Below are 19,117 nucleotides of genomic sequence, written 5' to 3'. Positions count from 1 at the left end.
GTTTTTGATTATTGCTCACCTTGACATATTCAGTGGGATGTTGTATTTTGTTCTTTGTATCATTTAAAAATTCTTCTCCAGATGTATTGAATGCATCTGTATCACTTTCGCTTATCCTGTTCTACATGGCCAAAGATAGACTTAAGTAAACAATTCATTCTGAAAAATTGCAGGTGTATTTCCAGAGTGGCCCTCTGTCTGTTGTGTAACTACCAAATTCAGGGGCCACACAAGGACAACTCCTGGAGAAGGTGTAGGCCAGTGTGGACAACTTATTAGTTGTCCAAACAAATTTGTCAAACAGAGCTCTTGCAAAGCAACACACTTCACAAGAGATGAAAAACACAACAGTCTTATGTTCCGAATTCTGAAAGCATCTGTCACTACGATTTGTCAAAATAGAAAATATGTGAACAATTTCAGTGGTGGCCACAACACACATGGCTGTTTTCACTAATACATCAATAGGATTTGGCTCATTAATTATTTTGGGGACATGATTTGGTATCTTTTATGGCAACAGTTGCAGTACGTTTATAGTTTGTGTATGTTTACAGTAAATACAAATGATGATGACAAATACAATATTACTTGGTGTCAGTATTCATTATCAAATGATTGAAACAGTTATTTTTAATTGCTCCTTCACACTTTATTTGAATTGACAGGAATCAAGGAGAATCAGCTAGAAAAAAAAAAACATCTTTCCAAAGTTCGTTAGAGAATGTCAAAATAAACAATTTCTTGTAGGAATACTTAAAATACTTAGAACGTACTTCGAACCCACCTCGAATTATTCTAACTCATACCAAATTACGAATGCAGCTGGAATGGATCAGAATACAGCAGGAATAATTGGAATGTCATTGGAACACTAAGATTACTCAAATGAATTTCGACTGCTGGACGAGTCTGGTTTGATTGCTGCATGATTAGCACTTGAATTTCAGTTGGAAAGTACCTCAAATGCTGCATGAATTTACATAGAGTGCATTTAGAACTAACTCTCATAGTATTACTCCTAAAAATGGATTGAATGTTAAATAATTAATAACAGAATGCGGCTCGATTATTTCAAATGTCCTTCAGATGCACTCAGAATATAACTCATCAAGAATGCTGCCAGAATGTTCTGCGGTGGTATATAACATCCTGTTAAATCGGGACTACTCACCAGTCTCTGCTCGGCTCCAATGCAGTATGGACTCCTGGACCAGATTCCTGTTCTCCAGCAAGACCTGATTGAAGGAGATGTGCAGGAGACCAGGAAAGGTAACAGAAGGCCCATGAGATTCTAGACCAGACCATGGCTGAAAGAGGATAGGAGGGGGCAGTACTGACATACATGATGGAGGAGCTCAGAGTTGGGGACACACAGTCATTCTTCATCTATCTTAATATGGAGCCTGCCATATTTGATGAGTTGGTGCAGGGTGTGGGACCAAGAATAGAGAAGCAGGATACATGAGAAAGGCGCTACCTCCAGGCTTGAACCTAGCCATCACACTGAGGTTCCTGGGTTCAGGTGACAGGTACCCCAACATCATGTACTGCATCTGCAGCTTGATCATTCCAGACGTATGTAAGGCTCATTTTGGAGGAATTCAAGGATGAGGCTATCATCTGCCCAACCACTCCAGAAGAATGAGCACCCATTGAAGAAGTATTCAGAAACAGGTGGAATATTCCTCTTGCTTTAGATGCTTTACTTGGCAGACATGTGGCCATTGGGAAACCTGCACATTGTACAACAGCTAAAAGGGCTTATTGTCTGTGATCCTCATTGTGCTGGTGCATGATCATACTTACGGAACTATGTCTGATCCTCCAATGTTCAAAGTGTTCAAGCTCAAGGATTGCCTTGAAGACGAGAGCACAGGCTTTCCTTATCCATTCCCCTTCCCCAAGATGATGAGCGCACACCATACTTTATTCCAGCAATCCCAATACATGGTTGTCTATCTCTCTCTGCCTCTCTCAATGATCAACAAGTCATCGGAGGCTAAGTAGGTGAAACGTTTGTCACAGGTCGTAAGTATTGTTTAGCACATGCTTTATGATACACTACTTAACTTTTTTAACGACTTTCCTAAAGCGTTAGTTAACCATGCGTTAGGGCCAGATTTAACGACTGCTTCGACTTACGAGCCCCTGGTCACTGTACAATTGTGTTATAAAAATGGGATTATCTGGGCAAACTGAAGTCAACTATAAGAGGCTAATTCTGATTATGTGGTGATTATGGTGAGGGCAATACAAAATTCACGTTTTATGGTTAGTGTTGGACAGCTGAACACTTTCTGGAAGGGTTGTAGAATAATTGGTATACTTTGTATGCCACTTTAACTGTGTTGCCTAATACTGTCTGTTTATTATGATTGTAATACCATGTTGTGAAGAACGACCATCAAGTAGTACAAGTTCAGAGCATCTTCTTTGATGTCGACTGTTGTTTTCATGGACCATGTCAGGTCAGTGGCACGTTTTCTGCTGTCTCCCTCGTATTCACCCGGCTGGTACAAGTACCTCAAGCTGACCCAGTCCTGTAATTTTTTTCAGTGTGACCTGCTGTTGCTAACAATTTGTTGTGGATAGATTTCAGTTTTATAGCTGCGACAGGTCTCTTGCCTGTGAGTTTGGTGATTTTGTTGTTGGTGGCAGCCACCACATACAAATGTACGACCCCTTCCATATTTCTGTTTCAAGGATGGATTAAGTCCTGTGAGTACTGGTGCGAGAATAGGCGTTCAGCTAAGGCAACATTAAATCTCTTGACAATGGCTTTGCTGCAGAGGGCTCCAGCCATTTCTCGTCTCACGAACTGTTTGTGCTTGACCAGCAGCTGTGACACAGCTCCCGTGAACTTATGTCCTGGATCGATTCGCAAGACGACAGGCCAGGTCAAGCATGACTGCATATGCATATGTGTTCTAAGGCTTTGACGACTTTGTTCGAATCTTTCGTTGTCAACAGTTCAGCTTCTTTGAAGCAACTGGCAACATCCACCATTGTCAGGGTGTACTTGTATGTTATATGTCTTACCCTGTCCTGAGGTAGAGAAACAGGAGGTGAGCTTGAATGTGATTTGACCTCAAAATGTTGAATTTTCATCTATTGCCAGAGTTTGCTTTTTAAGCCAAACTGTGGTGATGTCTTCGGAGACTCAAGTGGCTTTGGCAAGTTTGGGGATGGCCCCAGTGCCTTTCCCCAGTATCTGCATCAGCTGTAATAAATTTTCACCATGTATCTATTATGTTTGTGTTAATTAAGTAATATATACATGTGTCCATATGGGTAAGTGATGACTAGATGGTGATCCATCGTTTTGTGTCCATTGGTGACAGGGACGTCTTGTTCATTGTCTGTCCGTATATCCTGTGTCTGTCACTTCCCAGTGCATTGATTTACTGTTTGAACATGCACATGTTGAACAGGGCTTCCATGAATCTGTTGTGTTTGATGTTCTTTTTCACCACATATTTTTTCACGCCTTTTGCCCATCTGATTTCGTTGTTTGTTTTCTTGATCTAATACATTTTGGATCTCATACCAATGGATTCCGTAATCAGCATGCTGGTGTATTAGTCCTTCACCCTGCCGAGCACCTTTTTGTTGGTGGTATCGTGCATTGGTAGGTTTTTGGGGTAGTCATTGGTGTCATGCAGGTGCATGTTTTGCTTCATGTCTTCATACATGTCCTTGATGTGAATTTCCATCAGCAGGGAATCTGTGTCTTTGTACAGACCTTCACACTTGTTGCTGTACTGCTTCTTCAACTTCTAATAAAGTTGTACATCAAGTGTTTGTGAAGTGCTCCTAAATCATCATTGAATATTTTGCTTTGGTTGAATGTTGGGCTGACTATCAGTTTCCTGAGCTTTCCTGCTTGTTTCAGACTAGTTTTGATCGAATTCAAGCGCTCTGTGAATTTTCTTGAGTTTCATTCCCAGTCGTGTACAGCTGCAGGTTGTAATAGTGGACAATGTATTTTGTCTTATTCATTAAGTTCTGTACAAGTTTTTCCACACTGGCCCTCAGCTTATTTTTCACATAATGTTTGTTGATATTTGGACAACCAGTCCTGATTTGTTCAGGAGCCAGCAGATAGATGTTGTGCAATTTGTGTAATTCTGCAGCATATTCCAGATCCACTTTGAGTATGTAGTCTTTGTTTGAATCTGGTGCAATGCTATGGACATCGACCATCTCAAGCAACGACACCCATTCAAATCACCAGGTTGGTAGATACTGACTCATGGCCCAGCCACAGAGGTTGTTGGCGTCGAGATAGAGGATGTGTTTGGTCGGTTTGTTGGGGTCATGACTTCTTGTTGGCTTTGGTGTTTTGGGGGTCATGAAAATCCCACCACACAAGCCTTTCTCTCCGAACAGGTGCATGTCATAATCCATCTATAGTTTCTGTTCCACACCAGTCTTTTAAATAAGAGGTCCCAAGGGAGACCAGGGAGGAGAAATAGTATACACAATGGGTGTAAGGGACCAGGTTCTTCCCAAAGGTTTTATTTAAAATCCCTAATCCCGTTCCCCCATTGTGCATACAACTACTGTGGTGCATGCAAAATTTGAGTAAAATTGGTCAAAGAGTTTCTGACATAATAACTTTTAAGTGAGCTTTTTGTTGTAATTAATCAAATGAAGTCATCAAGAGTGTTCCCAACACCATTTTGTTATATCATAACAATCTGCTGATCACACAAGATACATGCACGAAGTCAGTCAAATAGATTACAAAATAATCACTTTTTAGGGAGCATTTTTATATAGACAGGGATCAGTCTGGCGAAAGGCTAACAATCCTACATACTTGATATATTAGCAAGGTGATAGGTGTTTTCGGCAGTTCCCTGAGCAGTTTTGCAGTTGTCACCTCGCTACCATCTCGGTTTGCTATAATGAGTGTATGTGTATCAGTTCGGCTATGATGATACTTGGTCATTTGACTAGCAAGGCAACAGCTGCCCGAAGGTGAATGAAACGCAGGTCTCAGCAGTCCTCTCATGGATCACCTCAGGGTGGTGGATCCAAGCGCACACGCAGTGTATGTGTGTGTGTTTAGGCTTGGTTTACCGTAAATAGACAAAGTTTTGCAGACAGGAAAGTTTTGCTAGTATTGTGAATGAACTGTAGGCGCAAAACTTTCCAGATATAATGACCTCTCTCATTTCGTTAAGTTATTACCCCATGTTTACACAGCCATATCGCTATTGTTCTAATAAACGCCAACACATTATTAGGTACAATAGTTTATTGCACTAACAAATTCCATGACTTCAGTGGCATACTAGCATTTCCAACAATAGACATTCAGTACACAACAATAACAGTAACTCACCTTATCACAATTTCAAGAAGGCCAGGTGTTTGCCAGCCACAGATGACTTCCTCTCTCCTCTTCTTAGCATTTGAACAAAATTTTTTTTAAAATGTCAAGGCTTGCAGTGATCCACCTCATGTGAACAGGTGTCATCACTCTTATTCTCAAGTCATTACACTGGTCAACATGGTGATTCAGATGTTGGGCAACACAGTCAGCATACGACTGTGTAAAGTGGACTTTCATGGCACTCTTGGAAGCGGCATTCACTGATAAATCCATCAGCTGTAATTCCCCTGTACATGCAGTCCGAGGGAATCTCCAAATGAAGTGTCACTGCTTCAACAAGTTAATAAAAGAGTCTTGGTGATGCGCTGCAAACACATAAAAAATCAAAAGGGTTTTCTGTCTAACAGGCAATTTCAAGTTCTTCTTGACCGATGTGGTATAAATCCCCAATGTGTTTTCAACGGAGTCTAAAATGCTTCGATCACAACTTCAGTGGTTTCTGTATGCATCACATGCCAATCAGCTGGAAAGTGAGTGAGTGAGTTTAGTTTTACGCCGCACTTAGCAATATTCCAGCTATATGGCGGCGGTCTGTAAATAATCGAGTCTGGACCAGACAATCCAGTGATCAACAACATGAGCATCGATCTGCGCAATTGGGAACCGATGACATGCGTCAACCAAGTCAGCGAGCCTGACCACCCGATCCCGTTAGTCGCCTCTTACGACAAGCTGAGTCGCCTTTTATGGCAAGCATGGGTTGCTGAAGGCCTATTCTACCCCGGGACCTTCACGGGTCCAGCTGGAAAGGACAAGGTATGATAGAGCCCCTTAATGGCCCACAACATGTCATGATTATCAATATTTTACAAAACGATAATGTTAGCATAAAAGGAGTTAAATTAATTGTTGAAGTTACCTCCAATTGCATTTTTATGTTTTTAGTGTTGTTAGTTTTCCTCTTTGAAGACCTCAAAGTTAACACGTCTTACAAAATCTTCAAGAAACCTACATTTTCTGATTTTCAGAGTGATAGAAAAGTGAATCGCCCAGTGGAAATCTGAAAAACATTGTAACCAACAACATTTAATCATAGTCTTTCCATTTCAAAGAGTCTAAAGCAAATACTGAAACTTTGTTGTTTAAAAAAAAATAATTGCTCAAAATGTTAAGTATATATAACATGTTTCAGATAATTTTTCACCTGATTACTTAAACTATTTTAAATAATTTAAATTTTTTTTAATACAAAGAGTGCATATCAAGTAACAAAACTGGCTTCTAAATCACTAGTCTACATTCATGATCAAATATATTCTGAAATATCTGCATTTCCCAACACTTAAAATAATCAGCACATCATAAAATAGAAAAACGTATCTTCATGTAACTGAACCTATTTCCAACTCAAATAGATGACTAAACATTGTGGCACATTCACTTTTAATTTTTACAATCGGTAATTATTCCAAAACTGAATACAAAAACGACAAAGAGAAAATGAAACATCCCTGAAAGTGCCTATAGCAATTATCTCCCTTTTCATTTGAATTTATTTTGTTGTTTATAATCTAAGCCAAACAAACTTAGCACCAAACTAGCACCTTGAACTCTGACACCATCTGTATGTGCTCAGATTTAAGTCACCAGCGTTACATGCCCCTGTGTAAGTCCCATCGTACACAAAGTTCGCATTATCATTCAGTACACATTACTGATTTTCCTTCTGAGACTAAGAGACATACACTGTGTAAAAACAACACTTGATACACTGCTATATGTTTAAAAAATGTTTCTGTCATTCTCCTCAAAGAGAGTTGCTTATCCCTTCACCAATGTTTGTATATGCATATTCCGGCACTCAAAATAATTTCAAAATTGTTGTTATTTACGTACCGCTCATGGAAATCACCTTGGGATGCATCCATAGGCAGTTAATCTAGTCGATTCCTTTATCTTGAGTCAGTTCTTGACATATCCATCGTTGAATTATCCACGAAATGCGCGAATCGCAAATTCATTAGTGATATTCATCGCCTGAATCGTTGTCTGTTGGCGAAGTTGCATTTGGCGCCTTCTGCCTCGCTCTCGCGCTCGAAGACAGCAGCAATGGCGTCATGCCGAGAAACGGTCGCGTCTTTCCGTATCGAATGTTGCAAGTTTGAAGTAAAGACATTTTTTGATCGAAAAGAAAAATTAAATGTAAATATAATCCTTAGATCAGGAATAAATCGTGTCTATAAATAAAATAAGATGTATGGTTGTTGTTATCCGTTCTTAAAGTCGCAATAGATTTCGGAAGCACGAAGGGCGGGGCAGTTTTGGCGCGAAAGTTACTCCATCATACCAACAGTGTATAATTTCTCATCTTATGAACAAATAATGGCAAGAATTACAATATTTAGGTATCAATATCGAAATTACAACTTGTCATTATACATGTCGTATTATTGTCAACGGCGGGGATCCCGTAAAAACATGTTCTGAGTTCACGTTCCGTTGTCGATCATAACTTGGAAGAATAGTTTATAATGCACGTCCCTGGTCGTAAATTTTATTTCATTGGTCTAAACTGACGTAGTTTCAGGGTCATATCGTGCTGGACAGGGAGTGACAGTGGAATGTGTTCTAAAATCGAGAGCATTGAATGTTTTCAACGAGAAGATAAACTTGCGGGTTAAGAAAGCTGTCAGAAGCATGGCGATATCAAAATATTTTTCCACATTTCTTTTTTTCTAGTACCGAGTCGACTGTTAATGTTTTTTACTGTTTTATGTTTTTGCTTCGTTATGAACTTTGCGGAAGACGTTCTTGTGATAGTAAAGTATCTGCATGCATCGTGAGCAATCACGGGAGAAATTCAAAGAAATGAGACGATTTTGACAGGAAAACTTTACTTTATGGAGTAAATATGAATAAGGAAGACAAGTAGAAAACTTCCACAGTACCAACCGGTTACGCAGCTATTTTAAGAAGGTAAGTTTTAACTTGAACTGTCCCTATGTTACTAAAACAATTCCTGTTAGGCACAGAATCGTTTAGCGTTCTTTTATGCATTGTTTGTTGTATATATTATGAAACAACAACAGAAGTTACTTGACAAACACTAGAAATTCCACGAGAGATAGGATTTACAGATAATTTAAACTTAATTAAATATGTTGAAAGTATGTTTATGCCTCATCTGTAATCGTTTACATAACAACTTATCTAACATGAATAAAAGTATTGTAGCTTGTAATATTTATTCTGTATTTTCTTTTTAATGCAGTTTACTCTGGAAATTTGTAGTGAATAAAATTAAACTTACTTCATGAACAAAAACTTCATGAAGTTATATGTTAGGTGTGAAATAACTTCATGAAGTTGAAGAAGTCTTCATGAAATATGTCTTCATGAAGTAACAAAACTTCATGAAGTGTGAAATAACTTCATGAAGTTGAAGAAGTCTTCATGAAGTGCGTCTTCATGAAGTAAGTTCATGAAGATTTAAGCTAAAGTTGATGAACACTTCATGAACTCTTCATGAAGTCTTCATGAACTTCATGAAGACTTCATGAACTCATGAACTGAATTTCGCAGGGGTATAATACATCTAAAAAAATAAACAGTGACATAAACTAACATCTTTAAAAACAATCCATCACATTTACACATCTGTGCCATGATATATTATATTTTGAATGGTTTTGTGCTCTAAAATATACATGGCAAACATCTTTATTAAAATTTTCAATATCATAAGGAACTCACAAGGCTGATTTATGAGAGGTAAACATTGGTTTTTGGTTGTTGGTCTCTGCTAGAAAAGTAAGAAGATGTCTGAAGATTTTCAAAATATGATCAAGCAGTACTGGAAAGGTGAGAATCTTTGTTAATATGTAAGAATTTGATAGTAGTTTTCTATCATCTGTGTATCAAACACCTTTGAGTCACCTGTCTCTGTCAGAATAACACTGTCATTCAACAGGATTGCCATGTATAAACATATGCATTTTCCAAGAACTTATGTACCTTGATGTTTCAAATGACATATTAGATTTCATTTAACCGAAATGACTACACTTAAAGGTATGAAAAGGATTTTTTTAGCTATAATAAGAACATTGTATCAAGGTCTAGCAGATGATGAACACAAGCACATGTCAAGTCATACATAGTTATAAAGTGTAATGTGTAAGCTTAAATACACACTGGGAGGCAAAGGAATATGTAGCCTAATGGTTGCAATAGTGGACTGTTGGGATTTTTTTTGTTATCAGACATGCAGGTTCAAATTCTTGTAACTTTTCTTTCTTTTTTTCAAAGTTTGTTTATCACGTCTACAATGTTTAACTAAACTGTTTCACATCAAGTCCAAATATTGTAATTTTTTTCTTAAGTTTGGTAATCAATGGTGAAACTGGTGAAACAAGCTTTAATTAACATCATGTAAATCTTTTCTTGAGACACTGACCATTCACCTTTTCAAGTCGGTCTAGTTGCCTTTGTTCCCAATATTTTGAATTCATATTTTAGATATTTTGATCTACTTTAGGTTTATGCACTTTTTGGCCTACCTTTAGAATACAGCACACTAACTTTAAAAACACGTCATAATACTATTTTACGTAATTGCAAGTGATTTTGTTCAAAAGCACATTCTTGAAACAAAGCCCTATGACGCTGGCTTAGCAACAAGGTCGTCAAGCTCAGCGTGTGCGTATAAGCTCCGCTCACTGATGTTTCATCTCTTCCAGCCATATATTTTACAGAAACCCAACGATGTTGTGAGTTTCCAGTAGTAGTTCCTGGCGGATGCGCAATTTTTCGCAAGCACCAGTTTTAAATATTTTTTCTTTTTTGACTTATATGCTCATATTTCTTTGTATTAAGAAGTGCTGAGGTGTTATATTTTCTGTATTTATATATTTTGTATTTTTAAATTTTAGTAAGAATGACTTACATTGGTCACATTGCGCCATGTTTTATTATTCGCAGTTTTGGTCAATTGAAATTATCTAAATATATTATATATTTCAGTTTCAAACGTAACTATTTGGATCAAAGGAATTATAACTGTAAACTAATATACATACATATCTTTGACATTCAGTAATTTGCACCATTACAAGGAAATATTTATTTTTCGAAGTGGTAAGAATTCATTACACTGAATATGTCACCCATTTTCATGCCGGTTCGGTGAGCTTATTCTATTTATTAGGGTTGGAGTTAGGGTTAGGTTTAGGGGTTAAGGGTTAGGGGTTAGGGTTAGGGTTAGGGTTAGGGTAAGGGACCTAATCCAAAATAGTTGGTAAATGCATGAGTACCAATTGTTTTCTGTTTCCAATTTTAATACTTTGTTCACCAAGAAAAACGGGAGACCAAAAACATCAAAAGTTAAATAAACGATGAAATGGTTTAATGTCGAAATTTAGGCCTGATGGAAATCGGTCTAAAGCAACTTTCACCTCTAGATCTACATATTTTCAATAATGATTCGAAGTCTAACTCACCCTCGTGCCATCACCAAACATGCCCATGTCTTACTCATTCCTTAGCGCGATCCACATTATCCTTACTGTGTTCCCTACAACACTTTTCAGTCACGAAAGCACACAATAATTTTATACAAGCATTCATTCATGCATACACCTTGAAATCAACGTCTGACGCCTGACGTCAACAACCGTTTTCAGTTCGAACCATATTGGCTCATTCAACACAACATGGTAACTTGTAGATATACGGAATAGGACGATCGTGCCAAATGATATCAGGACCATTCGGCAACCATCAGTAGATTGAAAGCACGAGCCACCAAGTCTACCCGTAACCTTCGTAATTGTCCGCAACCTATTCGACTCTTTCCGTTCATTTCCATGACATCACAGGAATGACTAGCTAAATATGCACATTGTACAACAATGTGGACGTAGGTCAGTCGGTTAGCTGTCGGGCTAACAATCCGAAGGTCGCGGGTTCGCGTCCGATGGGTTCTCACATTTGGTTGCCTGTCTCATTGACATGTGACCTACGGCTGGGAACGTCCTCACGAGAAATTCAAAATTCTAAAGAATTCTAAAGGTGCTCCCACTTTTGAATACTGCAGTTTTTGAGAGTGAATCAGATACTGAGATTGATGACTGTGTGAATGAGGAGCAATAGTGGATGTTTTATATCTTTAAAGTGGATAAGTTGTGAATAATTACTCTGTGAAGTCTTTTGAATACTGACTTTAGCATGTGCATGGTGTTAATATGAACCTGCGGTGACAATGAAATTTCACCTGAAAATGGACCCCTTTGAGGTCAAGACCTGTGATTTTTAGTGCAACATGGTTGGCTATTGTAGTAACATATGATGATTGAGATGTTAACTGTATATTTGCTAAAACTGATTGTAAATGCTGACTTGTAACACTTACTAGTTAGAATGAAGCTGTGCCCAAAATGCAGCTTTACCCAAAACAGGCCCATGTGATTCTTAGTCCAACATGATTGTTATCATGCTTACATGTTGTAAAATGGACCCATGGATTACATTTGCAAAGAATGCTGTGAATAATGACTGAGTTTTGGGGTCACAATTGGCAAGTAATTGAATTAACAATGTTTTGCAACCCTAATTAGGCCCCTTCAGGTTAAAACATTATGATTGATGTTGACATGTTTTTCAGCATGACTACCTGTCGTAAAACTGCTGTAATTTGTATGTAAATAAAATGACAGTTGTAAATAAGCCACTATGGCACACTAATATTTCAGACTTCTTGTTATTTTTCATGGGAACTGGTAAAACCCATTTTGGGCCCATCTGCAGTAAAATTACACCTCAGAACATATAAAATATAGCATTTTTATGCAAAGCTAACTTGTCTCTAAACAAATAACATGTTTTCAGCCAATTCTGTTTGTGGGCCCAAAACCACCCTTATCATACCTTGTCCTTTCTGAAGAGCATGTTTGATCACTAGACAGCTTGGATACAGATTGATTATCCACTAGATCGTTGACCAATCAAAGTGCTGGATAGTGGCTTTATCAACTCTAGTTATCGTGAAAAAGTTTGTGTATCGTGAACATACATAATCGTAAGGATGCATGAAACGTTCACACAGGACTAACAAGCACTTTGGCCTGTTGATTTTTCCTTAAAGTGCTTAAAGCACTACAATCCCATTATTATTACACCAGATAACCAAATCCAACCATTGAGAGAGAGAGCATTTATTTGCATGTACATTTTGAACACACTACTAGTACATCAAGCACAATGGCTTGCTGAACATTACAATATGATCTGCACATTGATATGAATGAATATCCTAATTCAAATACATGCATGTTTGATAGAATTCAAAAAGTGACATGATACTGATTTATTTTAATGTATACACTTGCAGTTGAATCCCCTCAAATATTTATGAAGATGGGCATGCCTATATTTATATTGAATGCAAACGAGGTTCATTAAAGATCGATAATGGGCGTGACTCCATGAAACAGGTTGTGCAATGATATAACAGCACATTGGTTTGTTTTACACTTGTTACGTGACAAAACTTTTATCAAGGGCGTAACTGGACATGCATTCTGCCAGAGGCTGTTATTTCAAGGTTGAAAGAGGTGTTCAAATACAGTCATGCCCAGTTTATCAGAACACTTGTGTTTTTATTGAAATCGTCCAGATAAGCGAATTTTCGGATATCTGAATCATGGGCCATATGTACAAAGAAACGAACATTGTAGGCATCAGACATATTCTTTATTGATTACACTTAAATAAATGTCAGTGCATACAAATTACAATGTCTCAAACATGAGATTCCTTGTGAGACATGGGTGGGGGAGGTGACACCTACTCAAATTAGTCATCATTATCAGTCTCGCTGTCCGAACACACTGCTTGGAGGATGTAAGTGTCATTCAAAGATTCCACCAGTCACTTCACTTGAAATGCCTCAAAATTAACTCAGTGTCACCTTGCTACTTAGAGGTAATTAATCTTCTCACGCTTTAAAGATTGCTGACTTCTTTCATGTTACGGCACGCAAGGCCCTCGGTAATCGTGTGTGTAAACATACACTGCTCAGCCATCAGGATTGACAAACAATGTACATAAAATGGTGTTTTGTATGTGAAAATGATCGTACAGTTATGGAAACCGGATTTCCAGGTAAGTGAGTAATTTTACAACATTGAATTCGTTCTTAGGAATTTTCGTTCGGAAGGCGAGTTTTCCAGATATCTGAGGTTCGGATAAACGGGGCGCGACTTTATCTCATTACTGTTGTCTGATTGAATGATTATACGCATGTGTATCAATTCCTGAACTGATATATTATCCTGCTTTTATTGATGATGGATCAACAGAGAGTTCATTGATACATGTGATACTTACACTGGATCAGATAATTACAGAGATCAAACACAAATGTTTCTTACACAATGCTTATGTAAAATGCATTGAAAAATCACATTTCAAATCAACATGAAACTTTCAACAGCTTGAACAAAATGTTTCAGTTACCTTTGTATGGTTTATGTGTAATATATATACACCTCATCAAAAGTAACGCACCACCACGTTTAAAGAAAGTTGTGGTACATAAAGATGACTGTGCGAAAGAAAATTGTATTCAAAGACCGTTAAATGGGATATTTGTATCTTTAGGTATCTTTCTCAGTTCTCATTGGCAAATCACCTGTAAAATTTGATAATACACGAGTTTGATTCAACATCTTTTAATGGCAATACCAGCCAAAACAAACCCCTGAAAAGTATTGCCACCCACAGTTATTAAATGAACACAAAACATCAAATGTGCATAGAAATTGAACCTGATATGGGACAGTTTCACACAGAGAAATGTCTTCAATATGTTGTGTATCCACCTCTGGCAGCAATGGTCACTCAGACACGACATCTCATGCTCTCAATGAGCCTCCAGATCCTCCTCAATGGTATTCTGTTCCACTCCTCCACCAAAGCCTCGGACAATTCCTGCAGGGAATTGTCTGGGGGGTTCCCTCTGCTTGACCTGGCAGCTCAGAATGTCCCACAGATGCTGCAGGGGTGGAGGTCAGGGCTTTGTGCTGGCAAACAGCATGGGCTGGATGAGGTCTAGCATTGTCATCCATGAAGTCGGCTTGCAAGATTGTGGTTGTCAAAATGAGGCACCACATGTTCATTCAGAATCTCATTCTGGTATCTCTGTCCATTAAGATTCCCAGGAATGATGACCAGATCAAGCTTGCAGTCAAAGGAACCTCAACCCCACACCATGACACTACCTCCTCCAAAGGGTACCTCCTCCTCGGTGTTTCCCGGGTGATATTCTGCTCCTCTTGACCTCCAGACTCGCGCACGTAACATGCAGGAGGAACTGGCTTTCATCAGACCAATGCTTACGCCACTAGGATCTAATGTTCCACCCCTGCCTTGCTGTGCGCCAATTTAGACAATCCTGTTTGTGCCTGGGGGTCAGTAGTGGTCTTCTGACTGGACGTCTTGCTCTCAGACCTACAGCATGAAGACATCTCCGGACAGTGCCAAGGGACAGTCTATGAAAAGGGTGCCATAGGTTAAGTAGCTGCACACTGTTGAGGAATGGATTACGCCTAGGCATTCAAACCAATGCTCTGTACCCCCGGGCATCTGTTTTCCATGGCCTCCTGGCCTGGATCGGTACTTAACCCCTCCTGTGGCACCATGTTTGGCAATTAACCTGCTAATCGTTGTGTGGCTTAGATTCAATTCTCAGCCAATAACATGGCATGACAGCCCGGTCCTTTGCATACCAATGATCTGCCATCTTTGTCCTACGGACACCTTGGGTGCCATTTTAACCGAAAAGTCACTCAGGGGATGAAAAACACAGTCTTAGGGTAAATATGCATGTTCGTGTTGAGATGGTGACCTGTGCGTTTCACGTGCACGTGAATTTCCCCAAGGTGCATGCTTTAGGCAGAAAGTATGCACATAACAACGTTTTTTCATACAGACCTATCGTAAAAATCATCACTGGAAAAATTGTTAAGTTAGGGTAATTAATATTGGGTGATGCGTTACTTTCGACGAGGTGTATATATTATATGTATATACTTTAGAATTATGAAAAATCAATAGTCTCAATTCAGTTAGGTCTAAATTAGTAACTTGCTTTATTTCAAATCTATACAAACGTGTGTAATGCAGTATTGTTACGATTCATTATATAAACTATTACAACGAATGAATGAATGATTTAATTTAGAAGAAGGTTTTGTAACCTTCTCACCGTTAATTCAATCAATCTGCCAATGACAAGTAACAAACACTTACCTCCTTTAACAACATCTCATAAACCCCTTTCTCAGAAACGTGTTCATTTACCTGTATAAGCCTATGACATTGCTAGCAATTGTTATTAAAACACTTTAATACTTCTTCTGATTAACACAGAAGGTAACCTCTGTGATAAGAGAAGCTAATCTTTGATCAGTACTACTAAATTGATTTAAATATTAGGTGCAGTACAAAGTTAAATGTAAAACGCACATGTGAGTCTCTCCCTGAATAAGAGGTGCTTTTTATTACTGCCCATACTCGGCTCTTGCTGTGAAGCTAATTAATTTGCCGCACATACGTGTCTCTCAGCCTTAATGAGTTAATGACCCTAATTTAAAATGTTTGCACAGTACTGTTGATATGTTTTCTTCAAAGCAGCTCATTAAGCTGTCTAGACTCAGCTTTTGTCTTAATGAATGGTTTGTCTAACGGTGACATTTTGAATACCTCAGACTAAGATTTATGCACAAACATCTTTAAACTATGCAGTTGTAACTTTAAAGACTGGATCCCTAGTGGTTGGCTATTCTTACCGCCAAACAGGGGTAATGGGGTAGCTATATTGTTAAAGTGTCTGACCGTCACTCTGAAGACCCAAGTTTGATTCCCTCATGGGTACAATGTGTTTAAACCTATTTCTGTGTCCCCAGCTGTCATATTGTTTAAATATTGCTGAAAGCAGCAAGCCAGGGGAGCCAAAGAAAATTTTACTCTAAGAAGATTCAGATAGCACGCCTCTGCAATAACAGGCCAAACATGTTAATTGTCACTTGAAGAGATTCCAGGGAGGTAAAGACAACAGTTTTCACTAAAAGAAAAACAAAATATTGAAAAGCTAAATATTGGAAAACAAATTATATCTAATCAGGGTTATGATTTGGTTTCCATGGAGTTGATGTGACATTAAGTGTCATCACATTAAGTGTTAAGTGACTGGTACAGATTAGAAAATACTGTGACAAAAAGTCTTGTGAGTTCCCTTTGGCTGTAGGGTAGCTATATATAGATATTTACATCTCCATCATAAAAAATGAGAGCCATCACACAATGAGTAAGATCAGTTTATGCAGGTGGAATAAGATATAGGTATAATGGTCATAGTAAAGACTATTGTACATCAAATATTTCTGTGGCTGCTTTGTACACATGAACTCAATAACCGTGGAAATGATCTTACGTTACAACAATGTCATTTTTCAATGATTACATCAGAATTTGCTTGAATAGTTTCTAAGCGCATAACACATTGGCAGCAATGCATGTTTTTCATATATATTTACTGTGCATTGCATGAGTTCAGGTATGCTTTCAAACAAGTTATAACCTTGTTATTTTTACAGGGATGAGGAAATGGCAGACTTTGCTTTCAAACAAGTTATAACCTTGTTATTTTTACAGGGATGAGGAAATGGCAGACCCTAAATATCGGCTCTGTGGCATTGACCTTACTCCAGAGATGGTGAATGCTCAGTTCAACCTTATAGATGGGTCTCAGTTATTATCATCGACATCAGATGACAAGTTGCCAAGGTAGGTTGCCCTAATTTAGATAAGGATGCTTTATTTTTATGGCTGATTTCTGATTGTTGATCATGTACAGACAGAATTCACATATTGGGGACTCATCTCCTTGACACATTTTCCATAAGACAAAAACTGTGTCTACACTGCCATGACGTATTTTATGAGGTAAGCTGATCATCACCTAAAACAGACGATTACGGCCTAATCCGCTGAATTTTGAACAGTCAGGAGTACCAATCCATCGAATCATGCTTGAGTGGTTCTGTGGTTATCAGTCACATTTCAGACCATGTTAATGCACTGGGAAATTTAAGTTCATTAATTAAGGGGTCAGCTTGTATTGGATTAGACTACATGAAGAAGCCCTTATTTTTGCACCTATCTTCCCTCTTGGTGAAAAAATATAATTGCTTGTCAAATCATCACTTACCATGGAAAAGTTATTTATCTCAAATTGAAATTATGAAGTATAGTGTAGCTTTGATACACTTACAATTATCTTCCCATTCACTAATGACTAAGCAAGGAAGATGGGCTCAACCAAAAAGAGCTTTAGAAAAACGATTATGTCCTTTTCGCAGTAATGACATGGAGGGTGAATATCATGTTATTATGGTTTGTCGTAAGTATTTGACATTTAGATGTTACTCTTTAAGTTTCCAAACATGATGAAGTATATAAACCTTTTACAAACCAAAGTTGAAGTCTTAACATTGAACTTGGCCAAATTTGTTTATCATATATTTCAGGTAAAACTAAACTATAACTTGAATTATCCATGAATGTTCCTTTTAGTGCCATTTTTGTCACATGTTATTTTGTGCTTGTTAATAACATTATTATTTGTTATTTGTTTTGAGTTTTGACAATTTTGCTGAGCTAATTCTCCACAACCAGATCTGCATGCCAGTTCACAAGGAACCTGATCGGTACTATACACAGCAACCATAATACACACATGCCCTAAGTGTGACATAGTGCATGTTGTCTGCCTTTATCAAATTACTTAAGACAAACACAGAGATGACGTGAAATGTAATAATATATATATGAGAGTTCAACATCAGTTATCATGGAGTTGAGCTATATATAGAAATGCGTCTTTGCAGGGTGTGGTGCAGTGCTACCGGCTGCTGGTAGCAGTGAAAAAAAAAACAGTATAAAAATAGCAAAACTACCAGTGAGGACATGACTAAACTCACCATGTATCCATTATGTGTGAATAATTGTTTGTAACTGAGGCTGAAGACAAGTGTAAATCTTTTCATCCCAAGGAAATTTGGAAGGGAAGGAAGGGAAATTTGATATCAGCTTGCATCACATCAAGAAGTGGCTTGCTTCTCAAGATGCCTTTTGGCTTCAGCAACTTCTTAGATACAAGTTCAAGAAGAACAGAGTGATTTCATCTGGTTTGAACAATTGGTGGCATATTGACTTGGCTGATGTATCTAACATAGTGTGGGGCAATGACAGTGTGAAATACTTACTGATAGCTATCAATGTATTTAAAAATAAAACACCAGACACCATCATGAAGGCCATGAAGAAGATATTTTCTCTTGCTACTCTTTCACACATTATAAGATTTGACAAAGGTTGCGAATTTGATAAAAAAAACAACTAAATGCCCGTTGGGGAAATAAGGGCATCATCTACTATGTCACGCAGAACGAAACCAAAAAATCTCATGCCAAGAGAGTAATTTGAACCCTTATGGCGAGTATGCACAGATACTTTACTAACAAACAGTCATAACATTATATTGATGAATGATGGTGAATGATTATTTCCAGAGACCTTATATTTGTTTAATGGGCATTCCAGTAGTGGGTGAGACAAAAATGAAACATGCAGCTTTATAGGTTACAACTTCTTGTGTATTACGTTGAGCAATGTTTCGATGTAGATTTTTACATTGTTCTCAAGCTAAACGTC

At 38.0% G+C, this 19,117-nt stretch overlaps 1 protein-coding gene across 2 annotated transcripts in view; it reads left to right on the top strand.

Moving 5' to 3' along the window:
* LOC137255733 (cilia- and flagella-associated protein 221-like) overlaps positions 1-19,117 on the top strand; it is a 252,236-nt gene that overhangs the window by 198,131 nt on the left and 34,988 nt on the right. For both annotated transcript variants that reach the window (XM_067793233.1, XM_067793234.1), the window contains exon 21: positions 17,057-17,188. In XM_067793233.1, the coding sequence (XP_067649334.1) occupies positions 17,057-17,188 (132 nt within the window). The remainder of the gene's footprint in view (positions 1-17,056; positions 17,189-19,117) is intronic.

This window comes from Haliotis asinina, chromosome 11 (genome assembly GCF_037392515.1).
Source record: "Haliotis asinina isolate JCU_RB_2024 chromosome 11, JCU_Hal_asi_v2, whole genome shotgun sequence".
Lineage (NCBI taxonomy): Eukaryota > Metazoa > Mollusca > Gastropoda > Lepetellida > Haliotidae > Haliotis > Haliotis asinina.
This window is presented reverse-complemented; position numbering and strand designations above follow the sequence as displayed.